The sequence below is a fragment of the Drosophila rhopaloa genome, unplaced genomic scaffold, assembly GCF_018152115.1.
Source record: "Drosophila rhopaloa isolate 14029-0021.01 unplaced genomic scaffold, ASM1815211v1 contig_3, whole genome shotgun sequence".
In the NCBI taxonomy this organism is placed as follows: domain Eukaryota; kingdom Metazoa; phylum Arthropoda; class Insecta; order Diptera; family Drosophilidae; genus Drosophila; species Drosophila rhopaloa.
The window spans coordinates 25,113,961-25,132,082 of NW_025335123.1; the positions used below are offsets into that span (position 1 = coordinate 25,113,961).

The 18,122-nt window shown below is 38.6% G+C and overlaps 1 protein-coding gene across 1 annotated transcript; it reads left to right on the forward strand.

The window, feature by feature from the left end:
* The first annotated feature begins 1,555 nt into the window (after positions 1 to 1,555).
* Positions 1,556 to 18,092, forward strand: LOC108046951 (ras guanine nucleotide exchange factor P). Its single transcript, XM_017126937.2, has 2 exons — positions 1,556 to 2,619; positions 15,228 to 18,092. Exons 1-2 carry the CDS (start codon positions 2,249 to 2,251, stop codon positions 16,168 to 16,170), a joined length of 1,314 nt encoding a protein of 437 aa, XP_016982426.1. The 5' UTR covers positions 1,556 to 2,248; the 3' UTR covers positions 16,171 to 18,092.
* Positions 18,093 to 18,122: the final 30 nt, after the last annotated feature.

Below are 18,122 nucleotides of genomic sequence, written 5' to 3' on the forward strand. Positions count from 1 at the left end.
GATAAACAAAGATCCCCCCACTCTCAATTCTCCTCCGCTTCCCCTAACCTTCCTTTTTCCACCCACAACGCACGCTCATGAACTCTTCCCTCTCGCACTCTCTTTGTTCAGTGCAAATTTGCATTGTCTCTTTGTGCTTGCACACATACATCCTCATACATATGTACACACATAATCACGCTCACTGATGAGTGCCAAAACTGACCTCACAATTGTTGTTGCTATGATTATTTGTACTTCGTTGTTGTTGTTTTGGAGCATTTTAAAACTGTAAAATGAGTTGAACTTGTTGGGGGCTTTAGATTTTAGTTGCGATTTCTGGTAGAATCCCCTTTAAAACATAATACAAAGTTTTGTGAACTTTATACCTTAGTTTTATAATAAATTTCCGCCCTTTAGCCGCCTAAAATTAGATAATTTGAAATTAAAAATACAATGTACATAGAAGTGCTAAAGAATGACAACTAATATGTTTTTAATTCCAATCGATAGGGTAAACAAATTCTTATGATGACAGATTGTTTATTAAATTAGGGTTGTTAAACTATTTTAAAGCTATGTTGGTTCGAAGTCTAGATTATATGAACATTCTTATTTCTAACACAAGAATTTTTGATATGACATCTCAAAATTTGTTAAAACCCGTAAAACTAATATATTTGGCAGGACCCCTTTTAACCTCACGCTTGATTTGGCACTTGGATGAACTTGAATTATTCAATTTCATTCGTGTGGATCATCTCTTAAATAGTAATTTCCACAAGTGAGGATGATTGCCCTAGGAAGTATTTTGCATTTTCAAATCCAGCCAAAGTCACTTTTTTTTACATAATAAAGAGGCAGCAACAACTATGCGGATTATGCTCACCGCCCACAACCACCCAACCACCCACAATAACACAAACACACCACCCACTGACCAGCGTTTTGCTTCCGTTACAAATAAGCAAAAATCTTTGCGACACATACATATACATTTATACAGCGGGGGCAGAATAAATAGCATTGAAAATGTATTTAACTTTTGTTTTTACTGCTGTTTTAAAGGTACTAGTTTTTCGCCAAAGATGTTCTCGTCATAAAAACGAAAAAATTATTTTATTAATAATAAAAAACGTTTCAGTATTTAGGCTTTAAATTAACAGAGTTTACCAAAAAAAATATTTACTTGTACCCTTAAAGTCATACATCTTGTCAAAAAAAAAAACAAAGTCAAAAAATTTGAGTTTTACCTGGAAGAAACTTTAAGCTAAAGGTGATATTACCTTGTGTCCTTAAAATTGAGATAACGGCGTATTTGCAGTGGCAGATACTATTATTTCTGCCGCAGCTGTGTATATGCAGCACGCACGTAGGCCAGTTGCGCTCCCTCTCTCTCTCTCTCTCTCTTCTCTTAACAACTCTCTTAAGGCGTTCTCTTAGAGAGAGCGCCATCACTTCCGTTTCAATGGCGAACATCTGTGCGCTCTGCTCTGCCGACGCGAGCAGCGACTGCGAACGTCTTTCATTCAGCGTTTGCGTTTTTCACAACGAAAATTTCATGACGAAAATTTCAATTCGTTTCGAACGCGAGGACCGTGCGGACGTGTGCGGCTGGAAAAGCAACGGTGGAAAGCCCATTACTGACTTCTCTTGCGCTCTCGCCGCCGTAGATTCCCCTCACCTCTAACCCTCAACAGGCGGCCAAAAAAAACTTACAAAATAATAAAAACAATTAAAAGTGAGACGCCCCCGCCCCTCTGTAGTTTTGTGTCAATTGTGTGCCTAAAAAAAACAACCAAAAACAAACAAAACTTATCTATTTTTGTTGAATTTTTTTTGTGTTATAAATGAAAGCAAAAAACAAGTGCAAATTTTGATCAAACCCAACAAATTCAAAAGTCCTGGATTATTTTGAATTTTGGCAAAAAAAAAACAAAGACAACAACAAAAAGCGGCAGCCTCGACTAACGGTAAACAGGCAAGTGAAATCTCAGGCAAAAATCAAATGAAATAAAGAAAGAAACAGCAAAGGCAGACAGAAGAAGAAGAAGGAACAGCAAGTGCAAGAGAGTAAAGCAAAAGAGCTATAAAAAGAGAGCATCCAAACGAGCGTGTGTGTGTGTGAGCGTGTGTGTGGCTTCCTTATTTTGTATAAATTTATTCAAATTCATCAAAAATCAAATCAAATCAAAGGAAGAAAAATCAAAGACAAGCTAAGGAACAAACAGAAACGCAACGCTCGCTCGCTCTTTGAAAAAAACGCACAATGACCTTGCCCACAAACACACACGCATCTGCAAACGACGCCGGCAGCGGCAACAACAACAACAATAACAACAACGGCAGCAGCAATAACAACAACAACAGTGACGAAGATTCAGACATGTTTGGACCACCCCGCTGCTCCCCGCCCATCGGCTATCATCACCATCGATCCCGAGTGCCCATGATCTCACCGAAATTGCGACAACGCGAGGAGCGCAAGCGAATCCTTCAGCTGTGCGCCCACAAGCTGGAAAGGATCAAGGACTCGGAGGCGAATCTGCGACGCAGTGTCTGCATCAACAACACCTACTGCCGACTGACCGACGAACTGCGTCGCGAGAAACAGATGCGATACCTCCAGAATCTGCCCAGGTGAGAGTCTGATATGATCTTTTCCCAAACAAAAATTATACCAACACCCCAGTGATCTAGCCTAAAAGAAAATCAAAGCTTACACCCTTTTAGTTTATTTGTTCGAAAACAAAAGAACATTCTCATAATTTAATTACTACTCATACCTACAGTTTTTGAAGAAAAATGGAAAGCTATAAACCAGTGACCTTAATTAAAAAATTACTAAGTTTAGGTTAACTATCAAGTTGCCTAACACTGTCTTTATATAAATTTTTACCTAACCCCTCAGACGGGAAATTAATGGTGTGACAGAGAAACAGTGTTTATAACCAGCGATCTTACATGGAGAGCAAACTGAATTAGAGAGTTAATAGGTGGTTTGTGAGGAAATCAATAGTATTACCTGATATATAATGTGTTATAGCTTGTAAAGATAGTATTGGAAATACTTAGAAATCCATTATATCTTATGGGTCTTAAAAGGAAATTGGGTTCATAACCTGTAAACTTAATTGGAAAGAGAACATTTTTGTGACATTTATTTTTTCATGGAAGCTATGAGTTATTTTTTCTGATTAATATGTATTGTAATCATTATTCAAGTATAAGCATTACTAAATGTTTAATTTGAACGCTCCTACTCAGAGCTACCTATTTATATTTTTAAATGCAGCTAATCAAATGAGATCTTGCTTGAAAAGCTACGAAAAAACCCCGTTGTAGGTTACTACGTCCGGAGTTTAAAATATTAATATTTAAAGACAGTCTGTTGATGAATGGCGTTACTAAAAAAAATTTTCAAATGCTTTACGGCATAAATAACGATTAAATGGACACTTCAAGTGCAGCAGATGAACATTTTGAACACCAAACCCATTTAAAACGAATTTTATTTATATTTCCCACACACAATCCGAATAATTATTTATAAAAGAATAGAAAACACACAGGCATTGTTGGGTAGTTAAATCCAAGTAAAATGGATTTGCAATTCAGCAATTATGCCTTCAAAGCCCAATTAAGAGACACAATTCTGCTTCATTTGTTTTGCGTTTGTTTTTTTTTGGGATTTCCTGAATTGTACAGGCAATAAACCAAAGCCAAAAGTCGTCTTAACCCGACACTTTTGACCGAAAACCCTTTGATACCTGATACAGTATGTAAATTTTTCCAAATAAATTAACTCATTATTCGAGTGGGTGGAGTGTATCTCGCAGTATTATTTCAACCTCCAGTGCAGGTTACACTCATCATCATCACGATGAGCTTAACAATGATGATGTGTATGTCATGTGAACTGTGAACTTGGGGGCGACGCCCACGCGGCGGATGCTTGATTTGTTTTTGCCCTTTTAAAGTGCGTGGTGCGTATTGTGCCTCTATATATACACATCTATATATATATATATATATAAATATATGCATATATATTCGTGCGGTTGCCTGGGTTTTAAAGGTTAAGAGTTGAGAGTGGGCGACTTTGCTCTTTTCCCAGTTGCGTGGCATTTGCGGTAGTTAAAACTGAAAGCTGAAAACTGAACAGTAAGCAAACGCGATAATGCAAGGTGTCGAGTTGTATATATATAGATATGCACTATATGTGTGCGATGCAACCGAAAACGACCGATTGTTGACAGATAGTAACTGTGCAAGGGTTTTTGAACCCTTAAATAATCAGCCAAATCTACTGATTGCCACGTGTCAATTATTAGCCGTTTAAGTAGGCAATCAACGTTGGCTGTTGCATTTTAGTGGAAATCAGGTATATTTTTGGTTAATACAGGTTTCAAAATTATGCAATTATTGAAGCCTTCAATTTTGAAAAGGTATTTGATTTATAGCTGACACTGCAATGTGCAGTATTTTCTTTCAACAATACAATGGAAAATGCAGAATTAGGACTTTGATTTGATAGTGATTATTATTTTAGTAGCTTACACTTTATTTCCTACAATTTGTATCTGTGCCTTCAACTAGTACAACGTGTCAGTTGTGTGGTGCCAACGATGATGCAATTATTCAGGCCCAAATACAAATACTAAACAGCATTTTCTATGGCTTCCATAAGGACTATCTATCCGTCGTCGTCGTCTGCCCCTTTCCACTAGCTCAATGCCGATGATACTGCAATGTTGCAGCAACAATCCGACAGATACGAATATACTTGTGAAGATACAAGGGGATATACATACAGATACGGATACAAACACAAGGAAAGCGGCATATTTCATAGCCAACAACATTCAGGCCAAGCTCAGGCCAAAAACCAAAGAAAACCCAAAGCAAAAAGCAAAAAGCCGTGCAAAACGAGCAGCGAACCAAAGCAAAGCAAAAGCGAAGCCAACCAAACCAAAGCAAAGCTAAGTAAAGCAAAGCAAAGCGAAGCGTAGCTAAACGCAGATACTCAGATACTCAGAGACATAAAAACGCGACACGAAAACGAAACTAAAAACGGAGGAGAAGCCCAACGGAAACAATGGAAAAAGTCGGTGGGATTTTCCAACATTTTTCGGCCAGCAATTGGGAAAAGGGCCAACATAATTCGAAAATCCAAATAGCCATAGAGCAATTGGGTAATTGGCGTGTAATTGCTATCAAATAAAGGTAGATTATCCAAATGAGCCTCAAAAAATATCTATAAATCAAAAGATACATTTTTTCGAATAAACATATACAATTCCAAAAACCTTATTAGTTATCGAGTTTCAGAAATCTATGTAAAACACAAATGAGGAAAAAGTTATTACAATCGAAAAGTGTGGAAAGATCTAGATACTTTCATAAAAAGTTAATGAGCTTAAAGATAGGTATTTGAATCTCGATTAAATAGGGTTATATTTGCAGAGAATCAAGCAAATATCTACAGTATGGGTAAAAGTAAAAAAGCAAACCCAATTGATATGTTAAATATTCAACCAATAACCAATTGAAAACCCAAAGATAACAGCAAACATTCCACTTAATCAATCAAAAAAATAAAATACAGGAACAAAAATGCACACACGCATCGGCCAAAACAAGAAAAAAAACAGGCAAAAAAAATAATAAAAGAAATACAGAAAGAAATCAAAGCCAGCAAATAGGAATTTTTACATACATATAAACAATGTCTCTAAACATTCTTTTATTTTTTTTTAATTTTTGTATCTGCTGTTGGTGTGTGCTAAAAACAAAAACAAAAAACAAGAAAACGTTGAGCTCGTTGAAATAATCACGTTCCACTTGCAACAAAAAAAAAAAAGAGCAGCTACAACAACAAAGAGGCGATGATAGCCAAAGCAATTGTTGTTGTTTTTTTTGTGGGCACATGCCATCAACAACAGCAACAACAACAACAACTCAAGAAGCAACAACAGCAACAACAACGGCAGCAGCAGCGAGAAAAACAACAACATCCAGTGCACTAAACCTTCAGACTTGCCAACACATAAATGTTTGTGTCTGTGTGTCATTATTTTCGCCTTGCCTTTTACACACGTTCGCTGCGTCTTTAGCGCTATTTTTTGTATAATTTTTTTAAAAATATCTGCATATTTTTTTAATTTAAAGAAACACATGTTGTACATTTTCGAATAATTATATGGTTTTCACCATAAAGTCACATGTACTTGCTTTTTTAGCTAGCAATCAAAAGTAGGTTTTTAGTTCAAAGAAAGAACACAAATAAAAAAAATGTATTCATATACTTGCCTACTTAAATGTATCTAAATGTTAAATCAAAAGGAACACAAAGCTGAAAACATAATCATAAAAACATACAAATTTCTCAAATTAAGAATACTCCTATACCATTTGTTTCATTAGTCAAACTTAATAGGATTTATATATTTGGCATCTCATCTTACCATTTCCCTATATGAGCACTTCCTTAACAGTTAACTGCCACCACGCCCCCTGTTTTGGCTTTTTAGCCCACCTGCTCTTGGCCATATATAATCTATTTATCTCTCTATCATCAACGAGCATGCTTTCTTTATTTCTTCTTCTTTTTGGCCCGCTCGCTTGCTTTCTTTCATCAAAGAGCCAAAGGAGAAAACAAACAAACAAACAATTCAACATACCGTTACACGCTTTGCAAAGTTAATTCATCGCCGATTTTCCTTTTGGTCAGTGCCTCGCGTTTCCGTTTTTTTTGCTTTTGCTTTTGCATTTGCCTTTTTATACCCTTGCAGAGGGTATTATAATTTTGGTCAGAAGTTTGTAACGCAGTGAAGGAGACGTTTCCGACCCTATAAAGTATATATATTCTTGATCAGGATCAATAGGGGAGTCGATATAGCCATGTCCGTCTGTCCGTCTGTCCGTCTGTCCGTCCGTCCGTCTGTCCGTCTGTCCGTCTGTTTCAATACCGTTTGCGAGCTCAGTATAAAAGCTAGCGATCTGAAACTTTCATAGTCGTCCTAAAACAAGTGTACGCAGATCAAGTTTGAAAACCGCCCCGATCGGATGTCTATATCCTATAGCTCCCATAGGAACAATCGGATATAACTTGCAAGAATGGAAGATATTTCGCGCAGTGTAAAAGCTATTGACATAAATCTTTCCAAATCTTATTTTTTTATGCGTACCTTGATCAGAGTAAAAGCGCGTGACGATCGGACGTCTATATCCTATAGCTCCCATAGGAACAAATGGGTAAAATCGGTTAAAATTTAATGATTTTTAGGATATTTCACGCAGTATACAAGCTATTGACATGAATCTTTCCAAATCCTATTTTTTTATGCATACATTGATCAAGGTGAAAGCGCGTGCCGATCGGACGTCTATATCCTATAGCTCCCATAGGAACAATAGGGTGAAATCGGTCCAAATTTGATGTAAGCTACTAACATAAAATTTTCCAATTCTTATTTATTTACGCATATCTTGATTAGGGTAAAAGCGCTTGCCGCTCGGAAGTCTATATCATAAAGGAGATAGGAAAAATTGTTAAAGGCTGCGAAAGTATCCCTTTTTTTCTATTTGTATATGACATTTTTGCAGTATAAAAGCAATTGACTTGAAACGATGAAAATCTAGTTTACTTATGTATACCTTATTCCTTTCGCTACTTTTTCACTTTTAGCAATTTCGTCAAAGTCTGCAAGGGTATTAAAACTTCGGCTTGCCGAAGTTAGCTTCCGTCCTCGTTGCTTTTGCTTTTGCCTTTTTGCTTTGTGCCTTGTGCTTTGTTTGACATGTTTTCTCTTCGCCCCTTTACACAAAACACACACTTACTCACATGGAATATGTGGAATAAAGTGTATATGGTGTATTTTATGCTCATGTGCTTATTATTACTCTGTAGCTTTCCTGTAGTTGCAATCGATAATTTAATTACGAAAAAAAATATGTTAAACGGTGAAATTGAAATAAGCACAGGGGCTTATAAGTGGTATTATACAGACATGGGCAGGATATGGTGGAAAAGCGGGTGGAATGGGGGGGAGTCATGAGGATATGTCGGAGATAGCGATGAGCGATAAGTTATCGCTGCTTGTTGGCCATGCTCTTGCAATGTGGCAATCAATTTTGTTGATCGACTGACTTGCGTTCTGTTTTTGCATCTTGTTAGACGAAGGAGTTATAAACTTCATAGAGGTTATGACTGAAAAATGTATTTATAAACAGAAAGAAAAAAAAAGTATCCCATGTGAAAGAAAATAGAAAATATATATCTTATAACACTATAAAATCATTTATAATCTTTCCTGTCAATACAACAATTAACATTACAAAATACTCCTATTTTTGGTTCAAATTTCAACTAGCTTGGCTTGTGGCAAACTGAATCTGAATAAGTTGAATTTTAGGTTATTGTTGTTGTTTCGGACGACGGCAGTTTGGGATGTTTATCTACACAATATCCACGCTGCTCATTGCTTATGCATCCGCTCGCTGAAATGAAATCCATACAAATTGCTGCTGCTTGTGTTGCCTGCCTTCTTTTTATGCATTTTAAACACTCTCGACATTACGCCAAGCCAAGCAACAGTCGTTGGCTCTGCCGCTCACTACTACAACAACAACAACAAGAGCAATAACTACAACAATAACCAGAGAAACTACAAGAGCATTAACGACAGGCAGCAACAACAAACACTGCTAAAAAAAACTCACAGCACAGCAACAGGAAAAAGAATAACAACATAGTACCAACAATAGAAAAATATGAATAACTATAAAAAACACCAATCATTTTAACAACAAATACGCAAATTAAAAACACAAAACCAGCTACATCAACAAAACTACAATCCTTTAACATAGTAAGAGATACAATATAGTAAGAGATACAACAAGACAGATATCCTAATAAAAACTACACCATAAAATATAAAATGAAAGAAATATAACAACAAAGAGTTGATTAGAAAAAACTCCAACGAAAAAAATACACCAATATAACAGCAACTTAAAAATACAACAAAAGATAACAACCAAAAAAATGCACTATTAAATTTAATTCCAACCACAATAACTTCAATAAATATCAAAAGTACTCCAATTAGTGTAACACTAACAAAAAAAGCACCAACCTAAATACTCCTCAGATAAACTTCACCCAAAAATCCAATAAACCAAAGCGAAGCACCAAAGAAGCGCTCTTATTCAATCGCTTACCGAATCTCGCTCCAATCCGTCTTTTAGGCCCTCCCCCCTTTTCCAGACTCCCCCTCCCTCCCATCTGCAGAGCCCCCTGCTTGGATACCCCTCTCCGCCACTGCTTTGCGCCTGCACTGCTTCCTCTTCCACTATTCCACTCTTCCACTCACCATATCACTAATACACCCGCAGAGCGGCAGACATCATCGCATAGTGCATAGCATTTTGTGTAACCCACTCAGGCCGCCCCATTTTGTGGCGTCGTCGTAATAATTTCGCGACTGCGACGACGTTTTTATAGTTTTCCGTTTTTGCTTCTTTTTGTTTGGGGGCTGCTATCTTGTCTATTTTCTTTCCCCCTGGGGTTTCGTGTTTTTTTATTATTCCGATTCGGATTCGGATTCGTGTACTGCCGTTTTTATACCCTTGCAGAGGGTATTATAATTTTGGTCAAAAGTGTGCAACGCAGTGAAGGAGACATCTCCGACCCTATAAAGTATATATATTCTTGATCAGGATCACCTCCTGAGTTGATATAGCCATGTCCGTCTGTCCGTCTGTCCGTCTGTCCGTCTGTCCGTCTGTCTGTCCGTCTGTCTGTCCGTCTGTCTGTCCGTCTGTCTGTTTCTACGCGAACTAGTCTCTCAGTTTTAAAGATATCGAATTGAAACTTTGCACACACCCTTCTTTCCTTTGCACGCAGTATATAAGTCGGAACGGCCGGGATCGGCCGACTATATCCTATAGCTGCCATATAACTGATTAATCGGAAATGCCATAACTCTGCTGTTTGTTAAGTTAGGAAGTTGGAATTTTATATGGGTTTTATATTTGGCCAATCAATCCGACCTACCAAATTTCATAAAGATCGGCCGACTATATCCTATAGCTGCCATATAACTGATTGATCGGAAATGCCATAACTTTGGTGTTTGTGAAGTTAGGAAGTTGGGATTTTCTATGGGTGTTATATTTGGCCTATCAATCCGAACTACCAAATTTCATAAGGATCGGCCGACTATATCCTATAGCCACCATATAACTGATTGATCGGAAATGCCACAACTTTGGTTTTTGTTAAGTTAGGAAGTTGGGATTTTCTATGGGTTCTATTTTTAACCAATCAATCCAACCTATCAAATTTCATAAGGATCGGCCGACTATATCCTATAGCTGCCATATAACTGAACGATTGGAAATGCCATAACTTTGGTGTTTTTAAAGTTAGGAAGTTGGGATTTTTTATGAGTATTAAGATTGCATCATATGAATAATTTTGGAGAATATAATTTACAGAATATTCTGCAAGGGTATATCAACTTCGGCTCCGCCCGAAGTCAGCTTTTCTTTCTTGTTTTTCTTCTTTTTTTTTCATCTCATCTATTTGGTAACGCGAATTGCAGCAACTACTATTCAGCATTCCCTTTTGTAAGCCATCCTACACAAACTATTTCAGTTGTAATTACAGGTGATTATGGTCTTGCTTTCTAGGTTTCTTTAACTTATTGCTGAAGATCGGTAATATAAAAATATATTTCCTTTTAAGATCTTTTCGATATTATTGAGCTCTGCATCTTGTTGTTGCATAAATTTCTTGTTGTTATTCTCAATGCCATTGTTATTTGCGAAATATTTAGAACAATTCGATTACACAATGTTGGGAGGGAGAGAGAGCTGGTGGGATAAAGATTGGGTGAATAGCAACTAGTTTACCCACCTTCCCGCCGTTGTTATTGTTTACCCGCTTATATTATTTTTAATTGTTTTTCAGTTCCCGCCCACCAACCTTGCGACACGCGCGCGCTTTTCCCCTTTCCCCCCGCTTTCCCCCTCCCCCGCTTTTTCACGTATTTCCCCACTACTTTGCGCGAATCGAGTTATCAGAGAAATGCTCGAGCTGATAAGCAGATAGAGATACACGACGTGTGCGGATGGATGGTGATAAAGTTGAGGTGTTGCTGGGGATACGTTCAATTCAGGTGCCAAGGTTTCAAGTTTATTTCAATTTGTTGTTGTTGTTGTAATTGAATTTACAAACGTAAACGAAGCGTAACGAACCGAACCGAACTCAAGCAGTTCCGTTTTTTCCCGTCTCTTCTTTTATGCATAAATGTTATTTCTTGGAATGTGTATATCTTTTTTCTTTATTAGTCACTAGATTCATATGTATAGTTCCCCACCAATCATTAACAAAAAATCATTATTTTGTTTATTTATTGGAATGTTTAAACAAAATGTTTACTTAAATTCGAAAGTGGGTTTAACATAAATTTTATTTCGCTTGTACATTTGAAAGGGAGACAGCGAAATGAAGTTGTCTTTGACACGAAACTGCTGCCATCGCCCCATATGGCTTTGCCACGCCCCCTCTTCAGAGGCCCTCCTCGGTCTCTTTGCTGCCCCCCCCTCTTCCGCCTCGCTTTTTACGCCCCCTCTCCGCCCGTTTCCCACCTCCTCTCCGCCCTCCTTCTTCCGCATACACGGACCAAGTCAAAAGCGCGCTCAATGACCCCCAACAGCGTCCTACATTCGCGACTTGGCGCCCCTTTTCCCACCCTCGACTTTACCACCCAAAACCCCCCTGCTGTTGCTCCCCTTTTTTTCAATTTTTTTTTTCTTTCTTTCTTTGTGTGCACTTGTCGTTTGACAACGTTTTCGTCTTTCTTTGCCGCTTTCGCTCTTTCCTCGCTTTTCCTCGCTTTCCCTTCTTCATTTTCCTCCCTCTTGTCAAGTGCAGCAGTGAAAATCCTTTTTCCCCTCGCTTTGCCTGCCTTTTGAGACCAAATTTCAATTCGATTAATCAAAAATGAAATTCAGGTCAACCTTGTGTAAATCGCAGGAAGAATTAGATAAATTACTTAGACTTTGGGTAAGGGAAAACAACTTTAGAAGTATCTTACACTTAATCTTATATATTTTTATAGGTTTAAGACCAAGTATTATACTGCAAACCCCTTAAAAAAAGAATAAATTACCAGCAACTGCATTAAATACCATGAATTTGAGTCTGCAAAGTCACATAGCCCCACTTAATTGTTTTCCAGTTAAACAAAATTCGACGTATGGCCCATACGGTCTGTAATAACACAAATAAAAACATTGGTTAAAGAGCCTTGAACTGGAAACCCCCAAAAACAAATGGATTGGGCGGGGGTGAGCAAACATAAGCAAAGGTTGACTAAGTTTGCTTTTCCGGGGGGAAAACGAGGCAAGAGATTAACGCGTAATAAGTGTGCCCCAATTTCTGCTTGAATTCAGCGAGGAAGTCGCCACATATTTAATGTCGAGGGGGTGGGGGGCATCTTGAGGGGGTGGTTAACACAAAAACGACCGAAAAAAAAAACATCGAAAACGTGCGCAAAACGAAAAGGCAGATAAGACAGCGAGACGAAGGACAAAGAAAGAACACTACAAGTGACAAACCCCAGTTTTTTTTTTGTATATCTTTTTTTTTTTTTTTTTGACCAGCTATCAGCCGCATGCCACACGACAATATATATGTATGTATGTACCGCTGCTGTATACATATGTACTCAAACACATGGCTCAATGTCAAATGCGTTGATTTCTTCTTATTGTTCGGTGAATAAAACGTTTTATATCCACCACACCAATGACGTCACAAACTGATCAGCCAGTTATCAATATTCGTGCTTTTCTCATTTGGCTTATGATTAATCGGGCGTATAAATAGCTTTGAGCTGCATCCTCGTCTCTCTGATTAATGCAGGATACCAAACTCATATTGGTTTCTGTATTTTTAACAAGTATGACTATTTCTTTGGGTTTTCGCATTTAGTACTTAGTGAGTTATTTGATTCATTGTGCATTTCATAAGTCTCAGAAATGTGTGTCATTGATGGGAAATTGGATTCCGGGTGCTGTATCGCAGAAGATGATTTAAGAGGATGGCTATTTGAATAGGAAGCTGGGTAGCTAGCTCCAAATGTATCTAAGCCATTTGTGAAAAGGTATAACCTGAAAATAGCTTTGCTAGTAAGACTGAAACCACCTCTGAAGTGTTATCAGATTTTGCCATAAAACCGGAACTGACGTGGTGAAAAAAATCACCTTTTACTGGCGAACTTCACCTTTTATTTATAGTTGGTAACAAAGAAAACGCAGATACATTGGTGGGTATGACAAATGCCGCTTTAAGGTTATAGGGTTTTAAACTATTTCGCTTGGGAAATTTACCATGTATATATCAGTGCCTTTTTATTTAAAATTTTCTGTTTTTCCGGATCAATCCAGTTAAGCTCACCTGGGTTTTACCCCTTTGCGGCCCTTCTAACTCTGCTTTGTCTCCGTTTTGTGGGCCACTTGTGCAATCCACCCCGCTCCCCTTCCCCTCCCTTCCCTTCCCTCTTTGTTGGCCATCTTCTCCGTTGCCTTTTGGCACCTCATTTGGCCAGCAACTACTACTCTCTTGGCTGCTTTTGCTGCTCCCATTTTGTTTTGGCCGTCCATCATTTCAAGTTAACGGTTGCGCGTGCATTGAAAGCAACAGCAACAACAACGAAACTAACACACTTTTTGCCCCCCCGAAACACCAACACCCCCCCTCCATCCCCCTCTCCTGTGAGCCTCTTGCCCTCTTGTTGTACGCTTTCTGGTTTTTTGGTTTCTATAAGTTGAGCGATTTTTTGTTGCTTCTTCGTTTGGGTTTCGTTTCGTTTTGTTTTGTTTTTGTACAGATTCCTCCATACTTTCGCTTTTTTTTTCGCCCCGTAAAGACCCCCCTTTCCCCTCCCCGCAGCTTAATTTTTTTTGTTTTTTTTTTGGGGTCCCTTGGTATTGCCGCTTTTGGCATTCTTGTTGTCAGTTATATTGCTTTTGTTGCGTCGCTTTAATAGTCAACATTGACATGCTCAGCTGCGCATTTTAATGCGTTGTGCCTGCCATACCACCACCCACCCACCACCCCCTTTTCAATGTATATATAAAAGGCACCCCCCGCACCACCTGTACACAGCGATGAATTTCCGCAAATTAGGTTATTAATTGGGGACTTGATTAAATGGGAAATGGATTAACCTTTCTTAAGGCTTACATCAAATTATATTGAATCAATTCTTAGTCGCTTGAAATCGCAGAGATGGGGATTTGACTGTGATAATATGATTCCACAATCTAAGCCCCATTAAGGTATTTTTTCTACCTGTACCGAGGCATTTTCTTCTACCTTATTTTAACATGATTATTTTGTGTATTTCTCTGCCGTTGTGACTGCTTCGTTTTTTTTTTCAACTTTAAATGGTTGCCATATTGGCTGGAGAAGCAACAAGAAAAGTGTGGAGAAATGAGGGGCGGAGGCGGAGGAGGAGGCGCCCCATACACAGTGCTTTTATTGAAAGAGAAATTAACTGAAATTTACTTCGCTGCTGGTCACCGAGCAAAGCCAAAAGGCCCCGGTGCCACAGTTGTTGGCCCAGTTAATTAAAAGCGTGCCCCCCGACTACCCGCTTTCCTGCACAAATCCATCCTCCCCTCGAATCACCACCCCGTGGAAAACCCCTTGGAAACGAACACTCCGATGTCAGGGTTGAGTTGAGTTCGGGATGGGTGCTTGGTTTGGGGGGGAAGGGGAGGGGGTTGTGTATTATCGATGGGCGTTGAAATGTTTATGGCAAGATTACACCGTTTACTGATTTGACACAGCTCTCTGTGTCGTGGGCCTTTGTTTGTGACGTCGATAGGTGGGATAAGACCAGGAAGGGATTAGGTTTATGATGTGTTACTTGCAGATGGTTCATGACTGGATCATGGGTTTTTAAAGAAATAAAGTAAAGGATTCTGTGTTGATTATTTCCCAAAGAAACTCTCAATACCCGTAAATTTGATGGTAGACAGCAAGCAACATCAATTTTATATCAGACATATTATTTAGCTATCGGCTTAATCGATATGCTCTCGCCCAATTGAATCATTTGGGTAGTTGTGCCCGCTGCCCCCGTTTTATTCCCTACATTTATCTGTTTTGTACCACCACCGACCGTTGACTAACTTTCCCTTCCACTTTCTCTCTCTTTTTGCAGAACCAGCGACAGCGGCTCAACCACCGAACTGGCGCGTGAGAATCTCTTCCAGCCGAACATGGACGATGCCAAGCCGGCCAGCAATAACAGTAGCAATATGAACAAGTCCTCGGCCTACGGCGATGCCTTCAGTTCATCCCCGAACGGATCGGCTTCAGGTGGGCGTGGGGTCATTTGCTCCTTGGAGAATCAACCGCCTGTGCGCCAGCAGCAAATGGCCACGCCCACTGGGGCCAATTCGGCCCCCGAGGCGGCCAACTCGGCGCCCCTTTCCGTTTCCGGATCGGCATCGGAGCGGGTGAACAACCGGAAACGCCACCTGTCCAGCAGCAATTTGGTCAACGATCTGGAGATACTCGACAGGGAACTGAGCGCCATCAATGCGCCCATGCTGCTGATCGACCCGGAGATCACCCAGGGAGCCGAGCAGCTGGAGAAGGCGGCCCTGTCCGCCAGCAGGAAGAGATTGAGGAGCAACAGCAGCAGCGAGGACGAAAGCGATCGGCTGGTGCGCGAGGCCCTGTCCCAGTTTTACATACCGCCGCAGCGCCTGATCTCCGCCATTGAGGAGTGTCCACTGGACGTGGTTGGTCTGGGCATGGGAATGAATGTGAATGTGGGCGGCATCGGTGGAATAGTGGGTGGATGCGGTGGGATCGGAGGAGCAGCAGGCGCTGGCGTCGAAGTTTCCGGAGGCAAGCGGATGAAGCTGAACGACCATCACCATCTCAACCACCACCATCACTTGCACCATCACCTGGAGCTGGTCGACTTCGATATGAACCAAAACCAAAAGGATTTCGAGGTGATCATGGACGCACTGAGGCTGGGGACGCCAACGCCGCCGAGCGGCGCTAGCAGCGATTCCTGCGGACAGGCGGCAATGATGAGCGAATCGGCCAGCGTTTTCCACAATCTGGTGGTCACCTCGCTGGAGACATGAAAGTACCAGTGAATCCCCGAGCAGCAGACAAAGATTAAAGAGTTTAGATTTTATATTAGTAGACACTTGCATAGAGTTTTTAAGGAAACATTTAGGCTATGACACATATACTAACCTAAGCTATTATATAGTAAAGAAAGGAAGGAAGATCGGACGGATTGGCCAGTATTACTCATTAATGGCGGTCGCGATTTGTACAAACAAAAATACACAAAAAAATAGTAGTAGGCAAAAGAGAAAAACAAAACAAAAATCAAAGAATTTGTAGTCAAAACAGCAGAAACAAACAAAAACCAGAACAATCTATAAGTTTAATTTAAAGAAATGAAAAACTCCATACTTGTAACAAATCAACAAAAATTCAGTTGTGGTTTCCATTTCGGTTTCGTAGAGAGCTCTGTTTATATGAAGAAATTGAACAGAATAACTTCCAATTAAACAAAAAATATATAGAAGGCAAGCACATTCCACATTGCTAAACATTATATCCCCAAATTTTGTTCCTACTGAATTTTTGTTTTTTTTTCTACCATATCCATTGGATATTTTTAAATATCTCACATACGCAAAATATCAAAAAATATAATGCATTTAGGAAATATAAATATATATTTTTAAAGAAAACACATGGAAGTTCTCCTAGTCACAAAAAAGAAATACAAACGAAAGAGAACACAAAACAATCCAAAATAAAATTGAAAAAAAACAAGGTTTCATTTATTAAATTCCAAATAAAGGTCGATCATTAAACTTGATTTGATCCCATTTTTTTGCCTCTGCACAAACACTCATGATAAAGACAATGTTCTATGAAGAAAACTGAGACATGAAAGCAAATTAAATAGCAATTTAAACAAAAAACAAAACACAAAAAAATATTATACAAAAAAAGTGCAATTAGAATTTTTTAAAATATAGAAAGCAAGCCTCAAAAACAAAAACAAAAAACCAACAAAAGTGCATTCAAAAAGATTTAAACACAAATCGGGCAAATTAACAAATTATGAAAGTAATAATTAGTAGTAATGAATAAAACAATTTAAGGCAAACAAACAAAAACCACAAAAAAAAAACTAAACAATTTTTTCTTCGAAAAAAATTACGGCTGTGATAGAATTTTAAGTTTTTTGGCTAAAAAGAAAGAAACCACAAAAAGTTACCATTAAAAAGCAAACAAAAGTACTACAAAAAAAAAATACCAAGCATAAAATCATGAATATTATGATCTATGTGTAAAATGAACATTTAGTATTAGTAAAAACAAAACAAAACTAATTGTGTAGAAGAAAATCGCGAGCTGTACTTTCTTTCAGCAAGAGAGAAGCGAAAGAGAGTATCTCTCAACTTTCGCTCGCTTGGCTTTCATTGATTTTATATATATGTATACAGATATAAAAATATTTTTTTTGCATTTTCTATAAGTCGCCTCGCCTCGCCTAAGCTTTCGTTTTCGTTTCACGTTTCTCGCTTTTGTTTTCGTTCGCGTCTTTTGGCCCAAAAGAAACCAGACCACATCCCAATCTGTTCCCCCAACGGTAAAGATATATTCCTTTTAAAGGCGGAATACAAAAGGGCGGGAAAGTCAAAGACTAAAGACTCCAAGAATCTAGAAAGCAGGTGCTTCATCGATCACCGTTTTTTACTGTTGTCCCCCATTAACACATTTTGTTTAATGCTTAAGTTTTTTTTATACGATTATTTTTGATATGATTATGTAATTATTGTGAGTTTTTAACTAGACGAATTATCCATATGTATTTCCATTTTAGTTAATATTCCTACATACATATATACATTATATATATACATATATATAGTGTTCTGCCCGATCCCGTATTGATCGCGTCGCAGACGAACTATTAAGCATTCAAAGCTATGCAACAAAGGCAAAATAAATTATACAAAAAAAATTACAAAAAAAATATGTTTTTATTTAATTTCGTTGATTCATT